Here is a 19,234-nt window from a genome sequence, read left to right on the forward strand (position 1 = left end):
CTGGTTTAAGAAACAAACAAAAAAACACATTCCTCTGAAAATGGTCAGGTACAAGGACTGGAACTAAATGAAAAAATAAGCCAAAGTCAAAAGGAACAAGGCTGAAAGACTTTCCGAAAGCCTTAAAAACTATTGCTCAAGACCACTTTAAAAGAACACACACAAAAGTATGCCTCATTGGAAGTAAAATGCAAATAAACGAGGGGTGGATAAACATGTTTGTACAGCACTACAGCATATTAATCACTCATAGAAATGACATGAAATCAACCAAATCATTTGGTCCGATCATGTCTCACAGTTTCTGAATTTGTAGACAGGAACTAGTTCTGGAAGAACTGGAGAACATTTATTATGTTGCTCGAAAACAGTGTTTTTGATTGAATAGCAATGATGATTGTAGTGTTCACATAGAGTAGGACTCCTGTGAAGCATCATGACACAGAAAACATCCTGTGCATTATCTCCATCAGGATGGACTGACTGTTAACACCACATGGCTGGCAGCAACTATGAAAGTTTTTCATAATCAGAAGAAGAATATGGATAAGTCATTGTTGTTGCAGTATGAATGTCTGCAATTAAAAACGACCAAAACCACCCTCTTATGAAAAATATGTTGCTCTAATTTATTATTTTGTTTTATTTACCGAGCACAAAAATTGTATATGTGCTTATCGGTTTTCTTTATGATAAGCCTTTAGAATTGGTCTGCTGCCTTTCCATAATCATGCAATTTAACAGCGACAATGCTGTTGTTAAAAACAAACAAACAAAAGCCTTTGATTACTTTAGAGAGATATTCAAAATAGAAAGAAGTAACTTATGCGATAGCATCTGGTGGATATGTTTGGTCATTTACTGCAATAAAAACCCTAATTTGAATTAATACTGAATGACGCCTTTGTAAAAGCCTGTCTGGAAGAAAAATCTGTCGTCACAGAAAATCAAGCACGAGCCTTTATCTGTTGGTGCGCTTCATTAATTTACATCAGTAGCTGTCATGCAGGGCGGTGCTTTTCCCAGTATGTCCATAACATGATTTGCTAGAACCCCGCTCGCCCAAAATATCCGAAGAGTTCAAACTGGCGAAACGTCAGCAGTTAACACCAACGCTGATTGGCTGACACTCTGTCTCGTTCAGAGAGATTGTCTGTGAGCCAAAGCCCAAGGAAAATAACATTAGCTTGTTTTGATGTATCGGGGCTTTCGGTTGGTACATGTTTTGCGGCTGCGTGTATGACAAAATTGCTTCTTAGTTATAAGGCCTCTTGTACAAATTTCATCAAGAGAAAAGCGAGAATGTAGCCTTGTAGTCGGACACCTTTTTTTAACGAAAGGTAAGTAAGCTAACATTAGCTGATGTTGAATTGGTTACTTTGCGAGCAAGCTACTGTAGTTAGCTACCTGCCGTCATTTTGCTTGGCAGTCAACCATACAACTGTTCAAAATTGTGTGGCTTGGTATGTTGTGTGTTACTCATTTTGTGTGTGTGTGTTATAGCTGAGTTAACGTGAACTTATACACTCTTTAGGTTAGCTCACTGCTAGCCCAATAGGTTAGCAACAGTCACTAAGCTACTCTTCCACCTATTTGTCTCCAAGGTGACGGTGGTTGTCGCACCATCCATCCCATCACCCGGCTCTCTCCGTTTCCTCTTTGTGCGACTGCCGCCAATTCTAAGACAAAGCAGTTAAGTCTCTGTTTGGAGCATCGTGTTGTGGATGACTAAGCTCGAGGAGCTCCGTGCCTGTTGCTGCTGGACGGGCCGATGCTAGGAGCGTGGAAAACATAGCGGCGGGGGTCGATGAGGAGATGTCAGAGCGGGGATGCCTTCTCTTGGAGACGGTGTTGTAGTCCAGGGTATACGCGAGCGTGCACAGTATACCTACCGCAGGGACCTGGCATATAGACGAGCGGACCAAAGTTGCAGCCCAACTTGCAGTGACACATATATAGATGGTTGGGTCGCAGCATGCCCACCCCCTCAACTACGACTACACCACAGGCTGGAGGGAGTAGCAGTACAGGAGGAGAAGAGGGGTCCATGTCTGCCACCCCGACCTCTACAAACGGCTCCTCTTTCCGATTCGTCCCGGCTTTCTGCCTGGGCGTGGTGGCAGCAGTTGTGTTTCAGCTGTCCTGGGGAGGCCTGACTCTCACCTCTTTCTTCCTGAAGTTGTTCATCTATGTATCATTCGCTCTGCTGTGTTTTCTGGCCGGGAGCTTTGTTCTGCTAGTCAGGAAAAGTCCCCTCAAAGTCAGCTGCTTTGACAGAAGCAGAAGGCAGTCAGCCGCGCGGACGGACTTCTTCAACAAGCTCATGGTAAGATGCCTGCATTTTCTTTTTCTTTTTTGCTGACACTCATCAGTGGTAACACACATGTTCTATAGAAGCTCCTCGATATACCAATCAGCATAAAACCAGGAAGCATTCCCCTGCACGACTTGAATGAATCGATAGAAAACTTCTTCTGATAGCTAAAGGCTTTCTGGAACATGAATAGCTCGTTATTTTTTTTTTCTTCATTTTTGCATCCTTGTTGTTGTCCTCTCACACAACCACAGTTATCCCCCTGTGGCTGCCCTTGCATCCCCTTTCCTGTTCTATAATAGATGAGGCAGAGCCATGCCTCTGAATTTAGACTCGTGTAACACACATTCAAAGCACATGCATCCATTAAATGGTGTTTTATTCTTCAAGGAAACAGATTGTGTCTTTGCAGCCATCAGTCGCCTTTCTGCTGCCTTATTTACTGCTGTGTGCTGATGACTTATCGATGTTGAAGTTGTCGAGTCTGGTTGACATGTGGCCAAAAACCTTGATAAATTCGGTCTGCCTCGCTTGTCATGATTTTTTTGGGGCTCATTAGATGCACCGTTTTCAGACTTGCGCTTCCCTCTCCCCTTCCTGTTGCTCACAGTTTCCTATTTCTGCGGTTTTGAGATGGTGACAGTGAAGTGACCTCATGCTTTTGTGGTGTCTCAGGGTCGTTTTTTGGTGCCAGCTCAAGAGACGAGCCAGAGCAGAAGAGTGGTGGTGTCACACAATGTGGACAAAGCCCTGAAGGAAGGTAATGAATCATCCTTGCTCCAGAGGTGTTGTATGACATGTCATTGTCACGTGAATGCATTAAGAACTGGTTACATACAAGTGATTTTAATAACCCTACACCTCGGTTTTCTTATTGTTGGGTGAAAGCTGGTGTAAAACATTGATCTAAATATAAAAACATAAAATTGATACTATAAGATTTACATGTCCTTGGTTTCCTGACATTTCTGAAGCATCTCTTTTTCCAGCACTTGGTGGAAAATGCATAGGCTAAGCAATTCAGGAAGGATCCTTGAATTGGAACTTTATATTTGCTGCTCAAATAATAATAGATAATCGGTAGATAAGATGTGACATTAACATTTTTTTAGCATTAAGTTTTCTGAGCAGTTAGGTTTGGGTTTACGGTCAAACATTAATCTGAATCTACCTCTTATGTTCCATCTGATCTAAACTTTAAATCTAAAAAGTATATGTCTCAAAATTCCTTTAGTGGATTATGCCTTAAAATATAACACATGGTGTTTCACATGCCCTGTAATGTCAAATATGAATACAGTACTGTGCAAGTGTTGAACCACCCCTCTTTTCTTTTTTGCTCCGCTTGAAAGGAGGCAGACTTTCTTGTGATCTTTACAAAAAAGGGTCTCGAGCAGTCCTCCTCCAGACTCACTGGTCTTTCAAAAGTTGTCCTTTGGACATTGGTGGCTTTTTCACTCTTTTTTTTATTTATTTTTTTATTTGTTTTTTTTTTAGTCCAGCCTTTGTGTGTGTGTGTGTGTGTGTGTGTGTGTGTGTGTGTGTGTGTGTGTGTGTGTGTGTGTGTGTGTGTGTGTGTGTGTGTGTGTGTGTGTGTGTGTGTGTGTGTGTGTGTGTGTGTGTGTAGCTATCCAACACTGACATATGAATCATTTGACCATAAAAAAGGCTCCTAACTCAAGGGATGAACCAGTGTTGTGTCTACACGCCACAACTCAGCAAAGAACCCATTTTAAATTGTATCTACTTAGAGAAATGACAGAAAGCGTGTCTGAGAGGGTTCAGGCTATGTTGAAGAATAAAGCTGCTCAGACCAAATACTGACTTTCATGCTTGTCCGAATGTTTTGTCGTATGTACAGTATTTCCCTTTACGTTTGAACACATTTAAAGAAATCCCAGCACCTTTTTCATGGCATTAGATTAACAAAATAGAGGGTGACTCAAGACTTTAGCGCAGCACTGTGCTCTTCAGTGTTGCAACTCTTTACAAGACCTTTAATCATGAGAATATTCTGCCTGTTGGGTGGAAAAAAAAAAAAAAAAAAGAAACTGAGTAAAACTGTTGACTGATGGAGCTCAGTTTCTGTCTGTCACTACGGTAGAAGGTCGTGGTCAAAAAACGCGCACACAAACGTGCTCAGTCATTGGATCAGAATGTGTGGCTGCCAAGTAGCAGATGGCTGCAGGATTTACACTGAGTGATACAGACACTTACACAACAGAGGGATTGTATATTGAAATGCTCCTGTGTGATTTTAAAAAGCTCCTTTGGTTGTAATGTGGCACAAGTGTCTTGTATGATGACTTTATCAGGTTCAGAATGAGGACTTGCTTTGTTTTAACGTGCCTTCATTGTTGCTGCAAATGCAAGATCACTTTTTACTTGTTTTTGGGATTCTATTTCAGATTGTAGGAATTGCTTTTCATTGTAGATGTGAGGTCACATGCCAGGAAAATGTTGTTTTGAGTGATAAATGGAGCATTTCCACTAATGCAGTTCAGACCGTTGTCTCCTGTCAGAGCACTGGCCTTTTTCATCCTTCTGGCCATTTTTTTCACCTGTTTTCCAAACCGCTGATCATGTTCAGGGTCACGGCAACTGATGGGCGTCACACTGCAAAGGTTTCCGATCTGTCTGTGGACCATATCGTTCTCACCTACAGGCTGTAGATGCGCCGGTTAACTCACGGCTGTCTTTAGGCACGGGAGGAGGGTCGGACCTTCGGGATGACTAATGGAGTATAAGAGTGCAGATATTCCTCCTGCAGCTGGCCGTTCTGTTGATTACTTCCTCTACACAGTGTAACTGCAGCATGCAAATTGATCACGTGGACACTGGGAGTGAACAGGCTAAGCTCAGATCAGATTTAATTGAAGATGTAAATTGATTCACATCTTCAAAGGAATGGCATTTTAGTCATGTGCTGTTGTTAAGTGAAGTTTCATTGCTTGATTTTCTTTTTACTTCATAAATAGCACCGTTGAGATTTTCTCTCATGATCTTCTGGTTGCAGCCTGTATGTTATATTTGTAGTAAGATGCTTTTTTTCCTGTTCAATGTTTCCACATTCTCCTCAGGTTCTCTGGGGTCCTCCCACAGCCTGCCTGTAGTTACTTCATGTGAATGTGAGCGGTTGTCTGTTCTTATGAGTCATCCCTGTGATGGACTGATGTCTTGCTCCTTTATACCTCGCCTCCGCTGCACATGGCTTTTGGGGAAATGAAACCTAATGCACCAATAGTGTACAAAGGTTAATCTGAATTCATCTCCACAGACGGCACCGATCGCATCTTTAAACATTTTAAAAGCAAACATGTTTGAGAAAGATATTCCAGATTATAATTGCGAAGAATTGTTTGTCATAATCATATTTTTTGCTGTGACTTCCTGTCTGTGCAGTGTTCATATTTCAACCATAATTGTCATGCGATTCTCTCCGTCTCTCCCCAGTGTTCGACTACGCCTACAGAGACTACATCCTGTCCTGGTACGTTCCTCTGAGTCGCGATGAGGGTCAGTTGTACTCCATGCTGCTGGAGGACTGGTGGCAGATGATCGGGCAGCTTAGATCCAGGCTCGCTGACATAGACCTCGTCAATGTCGTGTGTTATGACAGCATCCGTATTCTTCATACACACTTCACTGACCTCAAGGCTGCAGCTGCAAGGTACACAAACACTCAGTTGATGATTAGAAGCAGGTGAAGCTTTGTTTTGCACTGTGGTCCCACTCTATTAATCATAATGTATAAGTGAAATCCAGTAAAATTATGTTTTTATGTTTGTGCTTCTGACTACGGAAGTGCCCAGGTCAAAATACAAACACTGGGGTGACCAAGCCTTTTCCATCACTGCCCCCAGGCTCTGGAATAAGTTCCCCGTTGAGCTGCGTCTTATTTCTGACCTGGGCCTCTTCAAATCTAGGCTAAAAACCTACTTATTTAGGATGACACTTATCTTATTTTATCTTATTTGATTTTGTTGTATTTTATTGCTTTCACTGTTCTTTTATTGTTTTTATTTGTTTTTGCTTATTCTTTCTTTATTTGTTACCTACTGTAAAGGACTTTGGTACATCGTAATGATTGTTTGTAAAGGGCTGTATAAATAAAATACATTTACAGCTTTCTTTGTTCAGACATATGACTCGCTGTTCATCTGAAACTGTGATCCATTTTGATTTGCTATTGAAAAGATCTCCCTGCCCATATTTAGCTGTTTGATTTCATGCTCATAGATGGGGTTAAATTACTGCAATTCATAACAGTGTAAATACCATTTATATCCACACACTCGCTTACTTTATGAACACATACGCACGCATAAATGGAGCAGACAGACAGAAGGGTGATTCATGCATAGTCTGGTTTTATTATCTTCAATAACTACAGGGGTGTGTGGCCTCCCTCATCTTTGATAGTTTAAGAGGAATGTAGCACCAGTGTGTGTCTTTCTGTCACGTTGTAGCAGCAGAGATGTGACTTAGCCAAAGTGTTAGTTATGTCAGTGCGGCTGAATCTCGTACGATATGATCTGCCATCATTATTGATAAAGAAAGAGCTCCGTCTCTTTGAGTTTGTATCCCAGTCTTAAACTGTGTGTTTTTCACGTGTGCGTCAAGACTGGAGGAAGTCGCCCAGCCGTTTCCTCTTCATCCCTGTTTGGTCAGTCCGGACTCGGAGATGAGCTTCCTCCGCTGTGTAGCAAGAATACTGCTGTTGTGTCTTCTGCCTGAGAAGGATGCCAAGTCACATACTCTACGCTGCTGCCTCACAGAAGTCATCACTACCAAAGGTACCGAGATAACACGTGAAGGCCTGTATTTGGATAAGTTACCAGAAACTCTTATGTTGCTCATCAAAACGCTTTGTGAGAGATTCATTTTAATCCTGTGTAGTTTTGGTCAAAGGTTTCTGTTCAACATGGAGTGTAGCGCAGCTCTGAGCTCATGAATTCTGAGACCGGGAACCCCGAGTGTTACCTTAATGTAATAACTCTGAGTGCGTTTACTCTGAGATAAGTGCACCAGTAAGTTTAAAAAAAAACAAAAAAAAACAAAAAAAACCTTGAATGGCGCTCTAATACTATGACTCACCATGGCAACGAGTAAATAAAGAGCATCATTAGCATCCCGGAGAGCCTTTGAAAACTGAGTGCATGTAAATGTGGACAGTGAAATGTATCTCTTTAAAAACAGAGAAAGTTTATTGTTAACAACCTGCTAGGCTCTACTTTATTCTCCGTCATTCATCATGAATGCCACTTAAATGGAACCTTGTCTAAAATGACTTGTATGGCTTATTCGATCAGATGTTTAAAAGACAAAAAGTGTCTTTGATTTTATTGTCTTAGAGCACTTCCTTTCATATCATCCAGTGTTTTTTCTTTTTTTTTTTTTTAAACATCACAACGCACAATGGTTAGCGGTGATGTGAAATATCTGGGAGCTGAACCAACTCTTGTCTCCTGTGACGCTACAGTGTAACCCGAGCCCAGTGAAAGTGGTGCAGACGAGACTTAAGACATTATTTGAAATGTACATCAAGCTGAAGGAGATGGCGAAGGTAGGAAGTGGGAGCAGAGAAAAATCTGTGGTGTGTGTGCGCAGCTGCTGCCTTTAGTGCTGGCAGAGGCCATCTGTCATCAGCTATTCAAGGTAAACATATAGCAGCGAGCTGGAAGGGGCACTAATTTAACTGGTTAGTACAAAGACCGATCAGACTGTTCAGTTCAAGTCTAAATAGTGAATTTGTGGCGCAGTTGTTTTTCAGAGTTGCTGCTTTTAGGCTTACAGCAAACCACAGGATAGAGGATCAGAGGGCTGGTGATGTCGCTGAGGTGCATGACTGAGCTGCTGATTGCTTCACGCTGCTGTGAAAGCAGAGCTCACTCATTTATAGGTGCTACATAGAAACTACGTGGGATGTAATATCACAGTGTTTGGCTTTAATCCTCCATTATAATAAGATGCACCCGTGAGCTCTTTCCCCAAAAGCCGCGGGTCTGTGGGAAACATTTGGTAAACATGGATGACAATATTTAATGTGTTTTTAACAATATATTTTTGTAGAAGAAGGTAATTGCAGAATGTTATGGTCTATAAGTCTTAATAGTGGGGTTCTGTGTAGATTTTCCTGAAGCTGGAATAATGCTCGAGTTATCTGTACATTATTCTCTGACTCGGTAATAATTGAAATGTCTGTGTTCAAACTAACTAAAATGAAATATGTTGCTTTTATTTGTAAAAAAGAATTTAACGAATATTTCAACATAACATGCTGTCAAAATACATTAGGACATTGGCACATTAGGAGCAATAAACCTCCCTTTGAACTACATTTAGTTGAGCTGTAGAGTCTTTAATCTGTTACAGCTGCACCTCAGTGGCTTCATCGGAGCGCCCGGTCGGATCGTGACGACTAGGTGTTCAACTTCACGCAGATCTGTTGAGTTAGACATTGATCACCAGAGTTATGTAACGTGACAGAGCACAGCATTATCCCTGATGCACCTTATTTTGAGCTGTGGATGCGTCCTCCTGATCCTGATGACGGATTGATCATAAAAGCTGTTGGACGGCAGCCACGCAGCGTCTCTTAAACGTCTGAAATTGAATGAGCTCCTTGATATCAACTGATCTAACGAGGAATCGAAACAGCATGTCAGACATCTGCTTCAATTTGAGCAGAAGAGAAACCTTTGAAGCTAACGTGCTCGCTTGTCTATGGATGCTGCAAATGAGTTATCGCTGACGTTCTGCGGCTAATGTCATAAGGCCTGCAGATTTTTACATTTCTATTATAGCCACTGTGACCAAATAGAATGTGCACGGCACTTAGAAAAGCAGTTATTTTCCTCGTCTCCTCACTCTGCCGCGCTTCTTCTCTCCTTCTGCACAAGAAACCTTTTGTCTGTTAAGTCAGTAATAATGTCTTTGATTGTTACAGAATTATAGATTAAACCCATTTTTCCAGATAAAAAGTAATATGTGAAGTGACGGGGCTTGTTTACAGTGTTTGTGTGGTGCATTATAGAAGTAGAAGTGCATTCTCTTGATATCGAGCTAATATTATGTTCAAGCTGCACTTCCCACAGATGTATCCCTTTCAAGACATAAAACCAAATCCGCTTCACTGAAATAATGAATTGCATAAGGATCATTATGGCTATGGTATTATCTTATCACACCACATCCCCTGCGCTATCTTTAAATGTTCTTTTCGAAGCACCGTCTCCATTCATTCAGTTTCCACCAGTTACTAAAATTCCTTGACATCTTTGCGTGTGTGTGCTGCAGTGTTGAAGCCGTTGGTGGAGGTGCTCAGCGATCCAGACTCCATAAACCGGATGCTGCTGTCTCAGCTGGAGCAGAGGGAGCAGCAGGCTGAGCAGCAGAAAAAAGCCTACACCTACGCTGCCTCTTACGAAGACTTCATCAAACTGATATCAACTTCTTCTGATGTCAATTTCCTCAAACAACTCAGGCATGGCAGCGCTGGCACCCACACACACACACAGCACAGCACACATTCCCACACGGCCCCATTAAACTGAAACGCTCCTGTACCTATAGAGTTTCCTAATGCGCCGTGCTCTGTGTCTATACGTTAAAACAGAAATGTTAACCAGAAGTATTTTTTGCTCCTGAGGGGTTACCATGGGAACAGAGTGTCTCTGCAGCGGTGTACCAGATCTAATGGGGCAGATAGACTTGATACTGCAATATTGTCTCATTAGTCTGACAAATGATGGCTTAGCAATGACTTATTGCGGATATTTTTAATTAATTTTGGCGGAATAAAAACATCTTTTTATGCCGAGGTGATATTCGATACATTAGTTTGCGTTTGCTGCGGAAAATGTAGCTTTGAATATTTTATCATTGTGAAATGTCAGATTGTATTTACATCTTATTCGCGTCAGTAGTGTTCTGTTTATTCATCCAAGAAAGCCTGTATTGATCTTCTTAGACCAGGCATGACAGCTGATGTCTTTTCCCCCCTCTGCATTTCTTTATAGGTATCAGATAGTGGTAGAAATTATTCATGCCACCACCATCAGCAGCCTGCCTCAGCTCAAGAAGCAGAAAGGTACTAATAACACAGCATTTTGCCAAAAGACAGAACAGAAAGTCTTAATTTTTCTCAGCACAATTATTTAAAAACATTGGGAAATGGAGCACAGCAATGTTTCAGTTTTAAATGTACAACACATCTGGATGGTTTGCTGTTTGCAGTTAAGGTGGCTCAAATCTAACTGAGATTTTCGCTTTATAAAGTAAACTGATTCAAACACCTCTGCCAACAAGGAAATGCATTATTTCTGCTTCCTAACTTGTGGACTAGACAGCATCAGGGCACTTTCCTAAACAACCACACTGACTGTTAATAATCTAAAGTGTCGTTATTAAGAACTGGACTGTCCGTTTTCACGACGTACTGTGGATGGTGGTTTGGTTGTAGGTCTGTATCGTGTCCAGAGGCATTTCAGGCTCTATAAAGATGGTTAATGACCTGTGAGATCCTTCACTGAATCCCATTTTCATATTTACTTTGTGATGCCCAGCTTGTGAGAACTAGAATCATCGTGTAAATGTTCTCTGAAAGACTTTGAAAGGCCAGAAAGAAATTCTACATTTAAACAGGCGTTCATATGTGTCAAGATGAACTAAATTCCGTCAATTTATCTTTCAGCAGCAGATGTTGTCGCATTCTGATTTGGTTTGAATCTTGTACAGCGTCCCAGCTTTGTGGGACCAGAGCTGGGTCAGTCTTTGCTCCGTTAACTCTGCCTCCACTCCCTTAGAGCGAAAAGGCAAAGAGTCTGCGGCCATGAAGGCAGACCTGCTGAGGGCCAGAGATATGAAACGGTATATCAATCAGCTGACTGTCGCAAAGAAACAATGTGAGAAACGGATCCGCCTGCTCGGTGGGCCAAACTATGAGAACAATGAGGAAGGAGGAGCTGACGAAGGCGATGAGCCGCAAAGTCAGAGGGTAAGACTAATTTTTATTGCGGCTTGTGTGATCTTTGATTGGAAAGAAACTCTTCTGTCAGATGACTTAAAATGTCTCGAATATTCTTATGTTTACAGTACACATGACTTAGGTTTGTGCTGTTCTTTCTCCCCATTTAGATCCTCCAGTTTGATGACATTCTGTGTAATCCGGGTTACAGAGAGCATTTTAGAGTTTACATGGAGAGAGTTGATAAGAGAGCTTTGATAAGCTTCTGGGAACTTGTGGAAACGCTGAAAACTGCCAACAAGGTAATTTGCACACCTTCCAGAGGGTTTATCCCAACTCTGCTCACAGTTCTACTTTTAGAAGCAGAAGTAAAAGCAGCTTGTTAAACGTTTCATCTTATGAAATGGCATCTGTCAGATCAGCGTTCAGACTGTTGCGCGTGTTGAAAAGTTTTATCAAGCCTTTCACGGGTCTACAGGGAGCTGGAGATAGTCAGAATCTTCTAAATAATTCACTTTCATTTTTGCCAGTTAAATAATGTTTTTTCCGGTGGATGTGATGCTGCACATAAAAGCATTGGAGACGGCACGTGAGTAAAAGGGATTTGTTTGCGTACGTGTGTTTGACAGAATGAGGTGCCCCAAATCGTTGGTGAAATCTACCAGAAGTTCTTTGTGGAGAGCAAAGAGATTCAGGTGGAGAAGCCTCTTCTCAAGGAGATCCAGCAGAGTCTGGTGGGGAACAGAGGAACTCAGGTTTTTGTACGACTACAAGAGCAGGTAGATGCAGCTTTCTTTCAACAAACTATCACCACGTCTAGACCTGGTCGTTGTGCTTTCTCTGTCAAAGGTCCGATAAACAGTTTCAACCTCGCATGTAAGTTTTTATGAGTTCTGCTGCAATAGTAAAGCATTTCTGTTGCTCTCAAATAACCTCCAGGTGGCTGAGACGATGCGAGAACGTTACTACCCCTCCTTCCTGGTTTCTGACCTCTACGATAAGCTGATCAAACGAGACGAGCCCCACGGCCAATCACGGTGTAGCCCTGAGGAAAAGGGGGAAGGGGTCAGCATACACACATACAGAAATGAGACATGAACTCGAATGAGTTATGTTGGTTTGTTTTTTGTTTGTTTACATGCGTTTATTGTCGCCATAAATCTCGATTGGTGTCGATCTGTGTGCAGTGCCAGGATCTAGATGCAGGAGAAGATGTGTGTGATGAGGGTAGCAAAGGAATCAATGAGCAGGCCAGCTATGCTGCAACCAAGCTCCGCCAACTCTATGACAAACTGGAGTACAAGCGACAGGCCTTGGGCTCCATCCAGAACGCACCCAAACCGGACAAAAAGGTAACGAATTACAAGCCGTGGATCACCTCAGGATGGCAGAAAATGCACAAACACAAATTCAACACTAAGTAGACTGTTGGGATGTGGAGGTTAAATCAATATTCACAGAACTGTGATTTGCATGCTGGTTTAAAATCTGTCTCTTGTGTGTGTTCGTAGATTGTAAACAAGCTAAAGGAAGAAATTGGAGCCATGGAAAGAGAGCACAGTGAACTGCAGCAGCACATCACCAGGACTGACTGGTGGTGTGAAAACCTGGGGCACTGGAGGGCTACGATTACAGCTGCCGAGGTGCCGATTATCTCCTTTTTCTCACACAAGATTTATCATATACCTTAGAGGCTAAATAACTTTGTTGTTAGGTCTGCTTAACACCAATGTGATATTTGGAGGATCAGACTGTAAACTAGAGATTGAATTGAATGCATGCGCTTCACGTGATCTCCAGCATCTCAATGCATGGTTGCTGAATGCACTAATTGATATCGGCGAACGCACGCACATATCGGCTGATGCCGATACAAGTAAAAAAAAAAAAAAAAAAAAAAGAAGAAGAAAGAAGCAAAAATTGGCCCGAAATATTGGCCGGCCGATGTATTGGTCGACCTTTACTGTAAACAGATGAGTGCTGCAGTCACTTAAATCATTCACAGAAGTATGGTTGGATGCAGAAAAGAGCAGCGACCGAAATGGCAAGATGCTGTTGTATATGGAACAAATCAGAATATGTAGGCAGGTCAGACATGAGTCATGTGGCCCATATAACTTCAACACTTGCCATACATACTTTTAATTAGTCTGCAACATGCTGTTTGCTTTTTGTTACCTCGAGGCAATTCTTGCTACACCCATCATGTGACTGTTAATTAAACAGTGAAATGATCCCATGGCCCAAAATAATGTGCCTTAACACTAAATGAAGGTCAGCAACACGTGGGGACATGCAGCTAATGTAGTGGAGAGTCACTCGGAGCCATATTTAACTGCATATGTGTGTGTATGTTTCAGGCTGCAGAAGAAGGTGGTGAGACCGTGGCTTGTTACAGTGTGTGTGTTAGCCTTGTAGAAGGAGAGGAAACGGCCAACAGTCGCTGGAGCGTCCAGAGAAAGCTTACTGAATTCCAGATGTTGCACCGCAAACTCACTGAGGTAACGCAACATCAAAGCATGGCGTGTATCGGGTCTTTCTTTGTAGCTTTGCATCTCCCTCTACAGGTCTGCAGTGGAACAGCACTCTTCATTACGCAGAGAGACCATAGCCCCTTTCACACTGAGGAATAACCCGTGTTTAATCCGCGAATTTAGCGTGTCCGCTGTTGCGTTCACACTGCCGACCCGGGCTGCCACGTCAACTCGACTCGCCTTTCGACCCGCGTCGGACCCTAGTCTTTTTGCCGAGCCGAGTTTGGTGTGAACGCAATCGACGCGGGTCGGACGTGGGCGTGGCGTGGCGTGAGGAGTTTAAAAGACAGAATGGACAGCTGATTCAGAACAACAGCGACAGGTGAGGACAAGTTTTACTCTGTTTTACATCAAGTTCGAGACATTTCTGAAGATGGCCAACTGGGGAGACAAGGAGGTCCGCAAGCTCCTCAGCCTCTGAGCAGAGGACATTATTTACCGCCACATTTCGGGGACTATAGTGCTCTTGTATTCTCCGCATATGTTCTTCGGCGGCATCCCACGTTGTAACCATCCACACCCCGTAAAATAACATCTCCATGAACTGCATATACAATTGCAAAAACGATTCCTCAAGGTGTATTTAACCCTACCTCCGACGCATGGCTTGTGCCTACGTCATTGTACACGCCCAGCATTTTATGTGTTTCGTGTGACGGTCTGCCACTAGGCAACACCCCCTGAACTCGGCTTCAGGCGACACGGGTCACCAACACGCCAAGCGTTCACATTGCTCGACGCGGGTCGAAGGTGCAATTTGGACCCGCTAAGGTAGCGGGTCGCAGTGTGAAAGGGGCTAGTGTTTACTTTCAGTGTAAAGGCAGTGAGCTCTGGCGATATTCCTGCTGTAAGTTACTACTGAATTTCTGCTGCATCCTTTTGTTTGATTTATTTTTTTTTTACTTTTATTTGTTGACGTCCTGTATAATCTTAAAGCTGTTTGCGAATGTAACAAGACTATCTGCAAAAGTCTCCTTTTTAACTGTCTTTTTTCTCCCTCTTAGTGTTTCCCATCGTTGAAGAAGCTCCAGTTACCGTCACTGAGTAAACTTCCCTTCAAGTCCATTGACCAGAAGTTCTTAGACAAGAGTAAAACACAGCTCAATGCCTTTCTCCAGGTACACGACAAGCTAATACCAACCACAAGAAATCCACAGTATATAACTGTCTCTTTATATTGAAAAGTGAACATTTGTTAAATAATGTTCACTTATTGGGCCTTGGGCTTAATTTTCCTTTTATTGTCTGACATTTGCACACGATCTTGAATCCCAGCCCTGAAGGAGAATACCAAAATGTGTGCTTCCATTCTCTCCGTCTGGGTTATAATTGCAGCTGTTGACGGTGACACAGCTCTGTGTGTGTGTGTGTGTGTGTGTTGTAGCGTCTGCTGACAGATGAGCGATTATGCCAGTCAGAGGCGCTCTATGCGTTCCTCAGCCCGTCTTCAGAGCACCTCAAGGTAACTTATATCCCTTCCTTCGATCGATGAAACTAGCAGTGTTACAGCACATATCCCCATGTCCTGAAATGTGTTTTTCAGACAAAGGTTACCTTTATGTCAGTCCTCCTCTCTGCTCCATTCCAGCATGCCCACCACAGTGGCTTGCTTTCCAATACCACCAGAAGTGATTTATTGTTTCTTTTCTTTAAAACTTGATTTAGCTTGTATTCACTGTTAGGAACGTAATCAACAGCAAGCTGCACTCACTCAGCCGAGAAGTTGTGGCTGTGCAGTAATGATGTCTTGTTGAATGTTCAAAGGTGATGTCTATTCAGAAGAAATCCTCTTTCTCTCTGGCCTCCTTTCTGGAGAGGTTACCTGGAGATTTCTTCTCCCACACTGAGGTAAACAGTCCTGCGCAGCTGGTGGTTTTTGTTCTGGAAAGCTGAAGTTGTCCGACATCCTCATGTGCTGTTTGCTGTTTCTGCCTATAGGATGACGGCGATGACGACAGTGATCTGTCGGACTACGGCGACGAAGCGGACGGGCGGAAAAACGCTCTGGCTGAACCCTGCTTCATGCTTATAGGAGAAATCTTTGAACTCAGAGGAAGTGAGCAGTCGACTGACAACTTTTTTTTAACTGCTTTTGATAAGACAAGTCTGACCACTGTTCTTCTCTCATTTCCTGTCTCCCCGCTCAGTGTTTAAGTGGGTGAGGAAGACTCTAATTGCACTAGTCCAGGTGACATTTGGACGAACTATCAACAAGTAAGTTCTGGTATTTTGATTATCTGTATCTTCAATGTCCTGCTGTCTAACGTAAGCCTCTGTCTTCCACTCAGGCTTCTTTTGAGGGAGAGCAGTATGATATCTGAGAAGCCTGCTGTCAAATCAAAAAAATATGCTCTTAAAGATGATAAGATCCCCCCTTTGACTAAGACTCTGTTTACATTAATTCATTTCACCATTTCTTCGTGTCGGCGTCTTGCAAACTATTTACATTTACACACAAACAGGGATCGGCTGATTCGCTAGTCACATGACTAATCAGCCATCACATCACATGATCGCCCTTGCTTTATTATTTATTATGCTTTATTATTTATTCTTTATTATTTATTCTTCGGCGACAACAACTTGGTCCACGAAATTGTCCCACCATGCGCTGCTTCTTCCCGGTCTAACCCAAAAGCGGCGCTCCATGTACGGCTTGCGTTGCTGCAGTGGCTGGGTTCTCATCATAAAAGCTTGTTGAATCTGGCGCCTCCTTGCCACGTATTGTTGTGCACAGCGTACTACCAGCAGTAGGACATGGAGCAGGCTCCCATGCTGATCGTGGTTGTCCATGATTTCCATATTCTTCTCGATGACACGAATAGAAAATAAGTGTGTAACTGAAGTGAAGCACGCCTGTTTGTTTTTAGTTTCCCAGCACTCAAGTCACATGACCAACGATACCAGCTTAGCGAATCAGGGAGGAGTACGTCCGCAGTAGCTAGAGCTCAGCACTGCGGATCCTCGTTTTTCACCGTTTACAACTGCTAAAATCAGCATTGTATGCGAATGCTTACGTGGGCTCCGGCGTCTTTGAATCCTTCCACCTATGAAGTCGTATTCCAGTATTTTAATGTAAATGGACAGTGCATCCGCGATAGAAACGATATAGAAACAGATTAGCATAAATGGCACCTTAGTCTCATTCATTCACTGTGGTTGTGAAACCTCATTTGGACAATAAGAACTTGCATAGAACGTATGAACACTAAGCCACACACCAACCATTATGGCCCCACAGTGTTTTGTACAGTCCAGATCAGTCGGTGCTGGTTATCAGATTCTTTTTGCCAGCGACTCGGATTTAGGGATGCCAATGTCTTTCAGCCATCTTGGTCCAATTTGTTATACCACACTATTTTTTTTTCTTTCTCTGAGACTGAATCTGAAGACTAAGTGTCTTATTGACTCGTTCTGCTGTTTAAAAAAAAAAAAAAAAAAAAAAAAAAAGCACTTCGAGCTCAGATCTAACACGAGTCCTTCTTTTCTTTAGGCAGATCCGGGACACTGTAAACTGGATCTTCTGTGAACAGATGCTGGTGTGTTACATCAGTGTGTTCAGGGACACGTTCTGGCCCAACGGGAAGTTGGCACCACATACCAAGGTCCGAACTGATTCCGAACGCAGCGAGACCAAGGAGCGGGCTCAACAGAAACTACTTGACAATATCCCAGGTAGCAACACATGCTAATGCTACTTGCTCTCGATCTTTATGTGTTAGTACTTTATTTTGGTAAATATCACAGATATCTTCAGCGTACGTACTGCTTCAAAAACCATGTGAAATGTTTCTTCTTTTTTTCAGATGCACTCGCGAATCTAGTTGGCCAGCAGAACGCCCGTTACGGAATCATCAAGATCTTCAATGCTCTGCAGGAAGCTAGTGCCAACAAACATCTCCTCTATGTAAGCAAAACGCATTGAACGCGACCTGCGTCGTGTGACCATATTTCATTCATTTGACCTCTTGTCTTGCTGTCTTTGTCAGGTGTTGATGGAAATGTTACTCAAGGAACTGTGTCCTGAACTCAGAGCAGAGGTGGACAACATCTGACCACACGCACACACACACACACCAAACACACCAAACACACGCAGAGTCGTCGGATGAAACTGAGGCGCTGCTCGTTCATCTTTCTGGCTTTTCTGTAGCTGACCAATCGCAAACTGCCGGGCAAGTCGAGGAGAGAGCCCTTCCGTTAAGCTTCTGGCGGACGAGAGCCGTGCTGGTCGGAGCTGAGACCAGCACGATCCACACCTGAACACGGACGAGCCACCTGGGGTCTTACTTCACTAACCACAACTGTACAAGAGAGCCAACATTCCCTGAAGAACAAATGGTACTCTTGACATTACGTTTCTGACATCTGTTAACTTTTGTTTTTCATTCCACCGACGTTCCAGATTTATGCCGGAGCGAAAATTAAAACCGGACTTTTGTTCCAGTGGAAATCATGACGGAAAAAAGAAAAGAAAGTACTTTACTTTTTTAGCGAAGATGATCTGTGGAACACGATTGAATCCCTGGAGTGTGTCAGTGCGTGTGCTCGTGCGTGTGCACGTCTCATTCCCCACAGACCTCTGAAACATTCCTACACACGACCTGAGCAACAACACTTTGTGTTCTGTGATTCTCGTTGAAGCTTATAATTGTGCAATATAATTTCATGTATAGTCATTGTGATGATTTTATTTATGATTATTATTGATAGATTTTATTTTTACCAAAAATTGTTTAGAGAGCGTTTATAAAGCAATAAATCGCAAACAGAAGGTGCTGTGTCATTTTTTAAAAGATATTCTATTTATTGTTGTATGTTATCTGTAAATATCACACATAAGAGGATGAGTTACACATCTGACATGGAAAAAAGTAAACGAAAGAATAACACATCTAGTTTCGGTATTGTTCAGCATTGGAGTGAATTGTAACGACCGATTTTCAGTGTAATTTATTACACGAAATGCAGGCTGTAGTGATTTTGGGCTACATTTAAATATTTTTCCACCCCCAAAAACAACCAATAGATTAAAACTGATCCTTTAAATTTTTTTAATTGGACATGAATGCAACATGTGTTCCACTTCCTCTACAGGCGAGTTGGTTTTCCAAAGGAGAACAGGACTGTGCTCAGCTTCATTCCCTCTCACTAGCATGACTAAAGTAAAGTCAGCCAGAAGAAAAACAGGAAGTGTGACACTTTGCCACCAAAATAAAACCAGCGGTTCCTTTTGGGGAAAAAGATGGCTGTACAGAACCTAATTTCCCAGTCAACAGTCAAAGACCTGCACGTTATATTTCTAAATTTCAGAAATTGTTCAGTTATGAATTAAACTACCTAATTCCTCTCAATTTTATTTTGTGACCTGCAATGACTAAAGTTATTGTTAATAATGCATCCAGATTAACATGGTAT

At 42.5% G+C, this 19,234-nt stretch overlaps 1 protein-coding gene across 2 annotated transcripts; it reads left to right on the top strand.

Moving 5' to 3' along the window:
• Positions 1-1,631: 1,631 nt before the first annotated feature.
• Positions 1,632-18,590, top strand: snx25 (sorting nexin 25). Of its 2 annotated transcripts, XM_075480857.1 has the most exons (21): positions 1,632-2,326; positions 2,990-3,074; positions 5,768-5,984; positions 6,938-7,110; positions 9,614-9,800; positions 10,336-10,406; positions 11,122-11,312; positions 11,453-11,584; positions 11,912-12,061; positions 12,222-12,347; positions 12,470-12,634; positions 12,794-12,925; positions 13,643-13,783; positions 14,821-14,934; positions 15,201-15,278; positions 15,581-15,664; positions 15,755-15,872; positions 15,964-16,030; positions 17,310-17,491; positions 17,623-17,723; positions 17,806-18,590. In XM_075480857.1, the coding sequence occupies exons 1-21, from the start codon at positions 1,976-1,978 to the stop codon at positions 17,869-17,871; spliced, it is 2,931 nt and encodes a 976-aa protein (XP_075336972.1). In that variant the 5' UTR covers positions 1,632-1,975; the 3' UTR covers positions 17,872-18,590. The 2 variants fall into 2 exon arrangements, with proteins under 2 accessions (XP_075336972.1, XP_075336973.1); XM_075480858.1 differs by lacking the exon at positions 2,990-3,074 and having other exon boundaries at positions 2,255-2,326.
• The last annotated feature ends 644 nt before the right edge of the window (positions 18,591-19,234 follow it).

Source organism: Odontesthes bonariensis, chromosome 13 (assembly GCF_027942865.1).
Source record: "Odontesthes bonariensis isolate fOdoBon6 chromosome 13, fOdoBon6.hap1, whole genome shotgun sequence".
Lineage (NCBI taxonomy): Eukaryota > Metazoa > Chordata > Actinopteri > Atheriniformes > Atherinopsidae > Odontesthes > Odontesthes bonariensis.

Coding starts and splice junctions, on each gene's coding strand:
- snx25 (XM_075480857.1), top strand. CDS start 1,976: ATGCCCACCCCCTCAACTACGACTACACCACAGGCTGGAGGGAGTAGC. Junction 5,985..6,937: donor CTCAAGGCTGCAGCTGCAAG/GTACACAAACAC, acceptor GTGTGCGTCAAG/ACTGGAGGAAGTCGCCCAGC. Junction 9,801..10,335: donor AATTTCCTCAAACAACTCAG/GCATGGCAGCGC, acceptor ATTTCTTTATAG/GTATCAGATAGTGGTAGAAA.